Source organism: Triticum urartu, chromosome 1A (genome assembly GCF_056163025.1).
Source record: "Triticum urartu cultivar PI428250 chromosome 1A, HENAU_Tu73, whole genome shotgun sequence".
Classification (NCBI taxonomy): Eukaryota; Viridiplantae; Streptophyta; class Magnoliopsida; order Poales; family Poaceae; genus Triticum; species Triticum urartu.
The window spans coordinates 554,902,579-554,912,960 of NC_141873.1; the positions used below are offsets into that span (position 1 = coordinate 554,902,579).

Here is a 10,382-nt window from a genome sequence, read left to right on the forward strand (position 1 = left end):
TGCCGGCCGGCCGGCCTATATGTAGTACGTACTGCCACCAAGTGGCAGGCCGCGTGAACCACGGGCTATGTTAAAAATTGGTAACTACAGTACGTACGTACACGACTCGATCGGTAGCCTCGTGATTCGTGGAGCACGTTACTATCGATCTCGGCATGTGCTCTTGCTTTCTTTGGGTACTCTTCGTTTACCAGTCAAGACACTCTCTGATGACTGGCACACACTCTCTATATATGTCCGAATTATTGCTTTTAGTAACTTGGATTGGATCAGACGATCAATCAATCGCGACCGGGGATCTGCGCACGTACACAGGGCGCGCAGCATCGACCCGGATAAGCTTATCCAGCATCGATCCGTGATTGATGATTTGAGTGATGCGATTTTAGTAAGAGCTAGTAGTAGTAAGGTTTTGGCCAACGAGCATTAAATCTGCACCACAAGTGGAAGGATAGATATTAGTATAGTCTTGATCTCATCCAAAACATATCACATGTGACTCTACGCATCTTGAATGCTACCCAAACTGTTGAGGGGAAGACAAGAGAATGAGGGTCATCAAACCGGTCAAATTGTGCTGTATTTTGAGAGCTAGAGAAAGTTTGCAAACGGCACTTGAAATGGCAAACTTCGAGCTTGAAATCTCGGCCTCCGAGTTCTTCTTTCTGGAGACAAGTTTTGGTGTTAGTGCTGCTATCTCACTAGTAAGTGAGTACTTGGCTAGTAATAAAAACTAAGGCTTTTGGTCAGCGAGCATTACGTCTACATCACAAGTGGAAGGATGGAGGGTAGAGTCACATGCAGTTGGGCGCCAATAGGATGGCAGCATGGCATCGACCTCATCCAAGAGTTTGTTTAAGGTCTGCTTGTCATGTGTAATGGTCGGGGAATGAGAGGGTTGGATCCAGATTCCAAGGGTGGTGCACCAAGATGCGAGATTGTGTGCCGTGGTCGGGGCGTGGGAAACGACTCCCCTGATAATACTACACCGTCCAGTGGGGTCAGTGACATGTGGGCCAGCTTGCTGGGTCGCTGACAAGTGGTGATTTTGTTAAGTGTATGGATATAAGGCCTTTGCACACGCCGCCCGTTAATCTTTGTTGCACTTGTACTATGATCCTTATGATATACTCCCTCTGTTCCTAAATATGGCCCAGTTCTTTTAGGCGATTCTTTCTTAATCTTGATAATCGACTCTCCACCCAGCTTCTCTCAGAATCTTGAACCCATATTATCTTTACAATCCTAGCCAAAAGAACTGGGCCTATAAGTCTTATTAGAGATTTCAATAAAGACTACATACAGATGTATATAGACACATTTTGGAGTGAAGATTCACTCATTTTACTTCGTATGTAGTTGGCATTGGAATCTCTAAAAAGACCTATATTTAGGAACAGAGGGAGTAAATGAGACACATATTACCATGAAAAAAAATCTTTGTTGCGCTTGTGTTACTAACGACACCGCCTGCTAATCTTTGTTGTGACTTTGAGGCCAACCATTTGTGTAGAACTGTTTTGAAGAAGCTAGATGACCCCGCCTAAGCAAGTTCCAACCAAAACCAAAAGCAAGGGTGTCACATGAGAGCGTCGAAGAAAGGAAGCAATACCTCTGAATTACTATTAGTTAACAACTGCAGAAGAGACCACTCAGCTACTTGCACTTTGTGAGTACCATCAGACTGAAAGTAAGGTGCATAAGACTTATTTTGCAGTTTGTACCATGCTTACGAATGCGCAAATCTAAATCAAGATTATCTTCATGTGCACTAATGTATCGGATTGTTCATCCAGATGATGAATTAATTGCATAATCTGAGACTACGACATCAGAAACTCGTGTAGTTCTGCTCATGACATCAGAAAATCATATATGTATTTCATTTGGTGTTTCTATCAGTCCTTGCTTGCTGACTCAATTGCTTCACCATTTTCTTGCCACGAAATCAGCCTTCATGAGCTTTATATGTGTGCTTGAAGTAAATCAGTTGGAATTTGCAACAGGTGCTCCTTCAAAAATCATCTTCAAAAGCATGACCACACATGATAACAACCATGTAGTAGAGCCCAGAGTCTTGCATGGAAAGTATTCACCAATGCCAGCGTTCACCTAGTTTCAGTGGATATGCCGGTAAGGCGGCAAACCTCTGGCTTATACCGGCGACTTCGCAGCGAAATTCTGAGTGCTTGAAACCCCTGCGTCATCATCGTGGCAGAAATGCAGCATGCCTCCAGATCACCTGATCTCATCGTCAAGGTGAATTCTGAAGATAGACGGCGTTTGGCCTAAACCTCTTCATCTGAGTTGTAGCAATCGTAGATAGAGTGAAGGTCACCTTTAAGTTTGAGCATTTGGTTTTGAGTTCTACTTTGTCAATCAATGCTGTAAATCGTCGTACATCACCCAGTAAGGTATGAAGAAGGATGGCTAGATGCGTCCATTCCACAGGTAGGATCGATCGAACCATCGATGCCTGTAGTAATGTGTGCAATGCTCTACCATCCATTCATTACTCAGGAAGCAGTACAATCTTAGAAACCGATTGGAATGTTACATACTTACAAGAACTACACACCAGGTGCATTTCACACAAAGACGGTGCACCCACCCAGTTCCTTCAGTTACACACTAAGAATCTCTTTCATAAAGGAAATGCACCTGAACATTGCTCCCGATTCTTTTTACAAACTCGAGGATACCATAACCCCAACCTAACAGGAGACTTACCGCCTTACCGGCATATCCACTGAAACTAGGTGATGTCTCCGTGCTGTTTACTACTGGATGTTCCTTGCCCGCATCAATGCTTCTATTTTCTCAACGTCTTCGGGCGCATCCACACCATGGGCATCATGGTCCACCTTGATAACCTGCAATTGTCAAGGGAGGAAAAGAACACTCAGTTCAGCAGTACAAGGCATACGCTGCAATTTTTATGAGAGGACACGACATATAAAGGTGCATATGGCACAGAACACATAATGAACAATACTACTACTAAATATCAGCATACAACTACTTTTTAAATTTCCCTTGAGCAATACATTACAAGCTGGTCATCAAGATGGTCGGACTCTTCCTGTCCGTGCTCCTGGTGAACTCCTGGCAGCTGATCAACCACATGAAACAGGTCTGGAAGGTGTGAGGGAGCCTGGACAACAACCAACTGGAAGCTAATTCATCCTCGAGTTCTTGGAGGATGGAGACCGGCAGCATGTCATCAAGGACAGGCCATGGCAGTACAATTAAGGGGGGCGCCTTCCTGGTTGCAGGGAATCCCTTTCTACCTCCTCAATAAGGAGTTGGCCTACAGACTGGGTGAGCAGGTTGGCTCCACGGTGATGATCGACCCGCACGGAAGAGGGAACATCCGCGACAAGTTTCTCAGAGGGAGAGTGCAGCTACCGTTGTACTCTACCCTGCAGCAAGAGATCACACTGGCCGATGAGATCACAGAGGAAAAAACTTTTGGTAAATTTACGTTCTGAAAGACTGCCTAATTTCTGCTTGTTCTGGGGATACATAGGCCATATGGGAGCCAGGTGTGATCTCCCTAATGAAGAAAAGAACTGAGGTACTTCATGGAGCTCAGTGTGCATCCTGTACACTTCAACGACCCACAGGCCTGGTCCTTGCCGGACAAGGTGGGGCAGGGACGACCCTTCAGACGCCGACCTTGCCGTGGCATGCCCCCAAGCCAGGCAGCCTAGGCCAAAAGAGCTTGTCGAGCTCGTGGCATATCAACCGCTGTGGTGCTGAAGACGGTCGAGCAGGAGCATGAAAACGTTGCCTGCCTTTCGGTGGGTGACAGGATGGAGACAGACACCGACCCAACGTGTCACAATGTCAACTTCATGGTGACTGCAAGTACGGCTACCATTGCTGCTGTCTCCCTGAATGGGGAGAATCAGGAGATCAACATAGCAGATGCCAAGGGCTCCATGGCCTCAACTGCAACCCCGATTGATGCCTCCTCCAACCTGAAGGTCGACCACGACATTGCTGCTGTGGACCTGAACATGGCGTCTGGAAGACAGTAGAACAGAAGGAAACAACTCACCTCCTGCCTGAACAGGAGGGGAGTAACAACCAGAAGAATGATGAGCTGGCATCCAAGTGGGAAGCGGTCCAGGCAACGCTGGCAGCACCCCTGATGGGGTCTACACTTGAGCCAGAAGCTGCTGGGAACGCCGTTGGTAATGCAACTTGCAAGGAGAAAATCATCACTGCTTCCGTGACTACTCCACAGGTGGGGGGAAACAAGGGAGTTGACGGGAACCTTGTGAAGAGCACTGGGAGCAGTGAGGCGATGCGGTAGGATGCCTCAGGTCAGGATGGTAGAAACACTCAGAACTTCACTTGCATGCTATGGGGGAGGGACAGACTAGCAAGAGCAACACTGACACGAAACAAGTTAACCTAAAGAAGAAAATCACCAAGAGGAAGGAGGTTGCTACTTCAGTCCTCAGCAAGCATCCGGATAGGTATAAGAATCAAATGGATGTAGAATCTGAGAGTGTGAGTCTTGATGTAATAGTGACTTAGTGAGTAGCAAAAAGGGTAGTGGAAGAAAAGGGAAAGAATGGTGGAAAGGAAGCTGCCGGAGAACTGACAGGCGCGAAGGACAGCATCCGTCAGGAGCCATGTGTCTCTTCGCCTGGAACTGTCGAGGACTGGGACAGCCTCAGGCAGTTCAGGAGTTGATCCGCCTATGGGGACGCAAGTTTACTGGGATGCAAGTTTGAATGTCAGTTCGATAAACTTTGGTGAGCACCATATAGATATCAGAATTGAGGAGGCTGATAGTCAAAGATGGATGTGTACTTTCATCTATGGGGAGCCTAGAGTTCAGGACAGGCCAGAGATATGGAAGCTGTTAAGGAGGATAAAGCAAAGTGTATCAGAACCATGGCTTATGATTTGCGATTTTAATAAGGTAATGTGGCAATTCCAGCACCTTTCGGCCACTAAAGGAAATGAAAAGCAAATGGAGAACTTTAGGGATACTCTCTCTGTTTGCAACCTCCATGATTTGGGTTATTCTGGAGTACCATAGATGTATAATAATAAGCAGGGAGGTATCAGAAATGTGAGAGTCAGATAAGATTAGACCGTGCAGTGGCTTGCCCTGCTTAGTCAGGTCTTTTCTCTGATGCCGTGGTGCAACACCTTGTGTCATCGAGGTCAGACCATTACTCTCTCCTGGTTAGCCTTGAAAAACTGATGCAGACAACAATTTTCCACCGGCACTGTGCTTTCTATGAATTAATGTGAGAGAGGGAAAGCACCCTAGCTGATGAAATAAAAGATGCATGGGGAGGGCATGTTGTGGCATCGGATCTTACAGCAATCAACTTCAGGCAACGATGAATTGTTTGAAGAGTTGGGTAAGGAGAAGTTTGGGGCTGTAAATAAGGAGATTGAAAAACTTAGAAAAGAGCTAGAAGGTTTGCTTGCTGACAGGCTAGTAGCAATGGGAGCACCAGTGTGTGTCTAAACGGCTGGACGAGCTGCTGCTCCGGGAAGAAATGGTGTGGCGGCAACGTTTAAGAGTGGCTTGGTTAAGCATGGTGACCAAAACACTAAGTTCTTCCATCAGAAGGCCGCATGGAGAGGAAAAAATAATAGAATAAGAAGTCTGAAGAAGCAAGACAGTGGATTAGAGGTTGATTATTTCAGCACGCTGTTTACCAAAAATTGTATGATTGTTCCAGAGTAAATCGCTGATCTTATGGACCAGAAGGTCGATGAGGACACAAACAGTGTTTTGATTTGCGAGTTGGGCTTTGAAGGCACCTGGGGCTGATGGCTTTCCAGCACGTTAAATCGGGGGATGCTGAAAGAGGAAGTTTTTGCTGAAGTGAATAAGTTCTTCCAGGACGGTGAATTGCCAAAAGAGATAAATGAGACCATCATTGTGCGTGTTCCTAATGTAAAACAAGCTGAGGAACTAAAGGACTACCGGCCTACAGTATTTCATTGTGCAATGCTGTTTAGTATAAAGTTGTGGCAAATGCCTAATAAATAGGTCGACACCCTTGCTGGACGGGCTCATTTGCTCACACTTTGGAGATATTGGCATCTCAGGAACGATGTCATCCACGCGAAGGGAGACGCTACTATCCAACAATCGGTTCAGTTCCTCCTAAGGTATGTTGAGCTGCTCAACTCTGACCCAGATGTCGCTGAGTCAATTTGCTTGGATGAGGCAAAAGGGAAGAAGGGAGGATATGCACGGAATTCTGGATGCGCGGGCGCAGCAACTATAGCCTGGGAATATCCTGCTAAGGATGGTTGAAGATAAATGTGGATGGATCCTTTGTTCCTAAAACTAAAGCAGCTAGTGTGGACGCTGTGCTTCGCAATCATTTGGGAAATGCCCTGGCTGTTATGGCGAATGCGCTGAACACTTCTGTTGATGCAGAAGAAGCTGAGGCTCGTGCTGCTTGGAAGGAATCTGTTTGGGAGCAAGCCAACTTTGACAGGCCTATAATTAGTGAGAGTGACTGCAGTTCAGTCATTGCTGCCTTGAGGGGGAGTGGCTGTAACATGTCTCGTTTAGGTGCATTTATAGTGATGTTCTCCCAGAAGCTTTGAAATTACGGGACTGTAGGTTTGTTCACATCAAAATAGATCAAAACCGTGTTGCTCATGAGATTGCTACTTATTTTCATCAAGCTGGCAAATAGCTATAGATTGTAAATCCCCAAGTTTGGATCATGAATAAGATCTCTTTCGACCTCAGAAAAAACATAGCTTAAATTTTTTCCAGGAACTAGTTGCCCGGGAGCAACAGATGATAGAAACTTCTTGTTTGTACAAATACTGAGCAGCGAGAAGCCAAATTACCTTCATCTTGTAGCCATTCTCAAGAACTTTAAGTTGCTCCAGGTCCTCTTCTAGTTGCAGTGGGGTTGGTGCAAGCTGTGGATAGATCTTCAGAAACTTCGAATCAAAGCCCTACATGAGAAATGTCAAAGCATTAATGGTGGGGTAGCTTCAGCACAAAGGTAATATTTACAACAAAATAAAGACGCACACAGGGCAGTCAGTTATCAGAAGGGTTGGTAATGTACCGAAATTCCAAGATGAAGAAGATATGGAAAGTGAGGATTGACTTTCCCTGATCTGCAATGTTCAAATTTTCAAAACTGTAAGTGCAAATGAGGTCACCTGAAGAGTTAAAACAAATTTTAGTATCTCACTTGTTAAATGGGATCAGCCCTCTTGAGAAGTATATTGCATAACCCTGGTTGTCTACTACACACTTCACTCGGTTTGTGTCAAATGCATCTTCAGGTTTTAGTGCCGTGGCAGCTGTGCTGAAGACTGCATCAGGAGCTCGCTGAAGATAAAATTGAGCACATCATAAATGCAAAGAAAAGAGTCAGTTAAGAAGAAAGAGATGTCAAACAAAGGGAACAAAAAGAAATAGAAGGCAAAAGGCAAAGAGGAATCTCCAGTAAAATTAGTACATCAAAGATACAAAATGCACATCATCAGTCCCCTAGGAAGACTTCATCTCAGTTACTTCAGGAAAACCATTTTGCTTATCAGAAGAGTAAGAAATAACAAAACTAGAGTTCATAACTACCTGCAATGCCATAACCACACCGTCTATGATATCTGGTTCAATAAGAGGCTCATCCCCTTGAATATTGACAACAATGTCATAATGTTTCCTGAGCTTTTGAAGTGCCTCACAGCAGCGCTCAGATCCTGCATTTTGAACCACATGCCAACAAGCAAATAAGAGATTACCAAGCAGTCATGAAAAGATACCTGAGTTACAAAATCAGGAAAGGTTACCATTTTGGCATGATACTGATGTCATTATAACATCAGCTCCAAATCCTCTACAGCACTCAGCAATTTTCTCATCATCCGTTGCCACAACTGAGGACAAAAAGAAAGAAATACCGACAGTCTTAGCATTAGAAGCATGTTACTGCAGATTTAGAAGCCTCTCTGAACACATCAGAGAAAACAGAGTATGGCAACATGACACGTGTTCAAGATGATCAAAGAAAGAAATTAACTTATAAACAAGGATTTGCCTATTACAGAAATGTTTTGCACATAGTAGAAATTAACAAATAAGTAGAAATCTGCTTACCAACATGGTCTAATGAAGAAGCTAGCATAACTCTTTCCCAGGTTCTCTGAAAAGATCCAAGAAGCCAATGGTGAGTTTGAGGATGATCAAGTCTAGACTGTCGGGTACACGTAAGTTAATTTATTAGCTATATGCTGATTGCTCAGCCAACCGAGCATCAAGTCCTAGCACTAACTAATAGGCACTCTCTATCCATCATTTCATTATGAATATAAAAGCTAACTTGGAGTACCATTCTCCAATTCAAACTCATATTTATCAGCCACAAATACAACTTAATGCTTGAGCAAATATTGGTAGTAGTTCACCACCGTGTAAAGCAAAGTGCAGTAGAACCACGGGACCGGGGATCCACATCTCTTTGCCGTAGATGGCACCTCGAGATCTGCGCCGTGCAGAGTCATTTGGCCAAGGACCGCTAATCAAGAACAGTAATTTCTTAATCTATGGCGTTGCACACTGTTCATTGCTGCTCCTCGTCAGAAGAGTGAATTATTAAACAATACTCCCTCCATAACATAATATAAGATGTTTTTTAACACTGTTATAGACTCTAAAATCGTCTAATAAAATGTTACAGAGGGAGTAGTTTCTCTCTCGGCTGAGTACAGCTATTGTGGCAGAAGGCTGTTAGCCGAAGCATTGTGCAGAACAACAATTTAAAATATCTGCCCCATGCGTTAAGCCATTCTAGCTAAACAGCCTGCAAATCACACGTATTGGCACACAACTCCAGGCCGTTGTTTCTGAAACCGATGGCATCTAGAGGTGGAGCCGGGGCACCATGGTTCTAAAAAATGGCTCTCAAACTGCAGCCCAGAAAGAGGTGCTAGAATTTTGCCAACTCAATAAATCATCTGAACAACCAAGAAAGGATTCTTCAGGGAACTCACATGTCTGCAGCAGAATAAGCAACCACGACCTCATCCTTTCGGTTGGTAATAATAACTTAACAGCAACACAAACATCCATATCTGACGATCTCACACGAGTAAGCAAGATGTGCAGCACAGTGTCCAGAATTCCTACTAAAATTCCACTAACAGCTTGCAGCCACTCTCTAAATTAAATTCTGAACAGGATGAGAAACCAACGAGAAATCCTAACCCGAATCCACGGGAAAGAACTAGCATTGCTCGGCCACAGCTGCGGGCACACGCTGCCACTACCATTCGCTTCCCGTTCGATCGTCAGCCGCCGCTCGCTCTCTTACTTAGATCGGGTGTCAGAGCGCGAGGCAAGGCACGCGGCGTGTAAGAGGGTAGAGACGGACCTGTATCATGGGCTTGCCGAGGATGAGGGCGAGCGGCTTGCCGTCGAAGCGGGAGGAGGCGTAGCGCGCGGGGATGATGCCCACCGCCAGGCTGCGGAACCCGCGGGGCCGGCGGTACACGTAGGCGGCCGCGGCGGCGGCCGCCGCCGCGCCGAGCGCCAGCCCGTGGAAGATCCACACGCGGCTCCCGGAGCCCGAGGACTCCGACGGCGCCGGGCAGATCGGCATCGCGTCGGCGGTGGCGTGGATCCGGCGCGGCGAACTGTGTGCTGTTCGAGTGGGAGTGTGATCCGTGCGGCCGACCAACGTCGGCGTTGCTGTGTCGGTACAGCCCAGCCCAGTTAGCGCATTCGTTGGCCCAGCCCACAAAAGTTTCCTCTGCTTCCCTGCCGTGGGTTTCCTTTGTGTGTGGTGAATCATCAAAACAAAAAAAATCAAAACAAAAAAAGGTTTGCCTAAAAAATCTCAGATATATTTATTTTTGCCTAAAAAATCTCAGATCTATTGATGAAACCAAAAGTACAAACATCCCTGAATATTACTCCCTCGTTTTCTAAATATTTGTCTTTTTAGATATTTCAAATGGACTACCACATACAGATGTATATAGACATATTTTATAGTGTAGATTCACTCATTTTGCTCCGTATGTAGTCACTTGTTGAAATCTGTAGAAAGAAAAAATATTTATGAACGGAGACGCATCTTTCTTTAATAATGGTTCTAGAGCTATTGTTGCGACCGTGCGGGATTGTCGAGGAGAAGAAGTAGATAACACAGCTTCGGGAGAAGCTCTAGCTATACGCCGAGGTTTGCAGCTCATGCATCGAATTGGTTGCTCAAATGTGATTGTTGAATCCGAATGCCTAGAAGTTATCAGATCCTGCAAAAACGGAGAGATTGATATCTTGGCACCTTACTCTGTGATTCTGGCGATTGCTTCCAGTATGCGTATGATGTTTCTTCAATCCATTTTCAGCATTGCCCACG

The 10,382-nt window shown here is 45.3% G+C and overlaps 1 protein-coding gene across 1 annotated transcript; it reads right to left on the bottom strand.

Annotated features, from left to right (window-relative positions):
* Positions 1-2,417: 2,417 nt before the first annotated feature.
* CKS (Nucleotide-diphospho-sugar transferases superfamily protein) lies at positions 2,418-9,737 on the bottom strand. The gene is made up of 8 exons (XM_048693275.2): positions 9,393-9,737; positions 8,120-8,165; positions 7,813-7,899; positions 7,598-7,722; positions 7,209-7,348; positions 7,080-7,131; positions 6,853-6,963; positions 2,418-2,873 (listed from the first exon to the last, which is right to left on the bottom strand). The coding sequence occupies exons 1-8, from the start codon at positions 9,618-9,620 to the stop codon at positions 2,781-2,783; spliced, it is 882 nt and encodes a 293-aa protein (XP_048549232.1). The 5' UTR covers positions 9,621-9,737; the 3' UTR covers positions 2,418-2,780.
* Between the last annotated feature and the right edge of the window lie 645 nt (positions 9,738-10,382).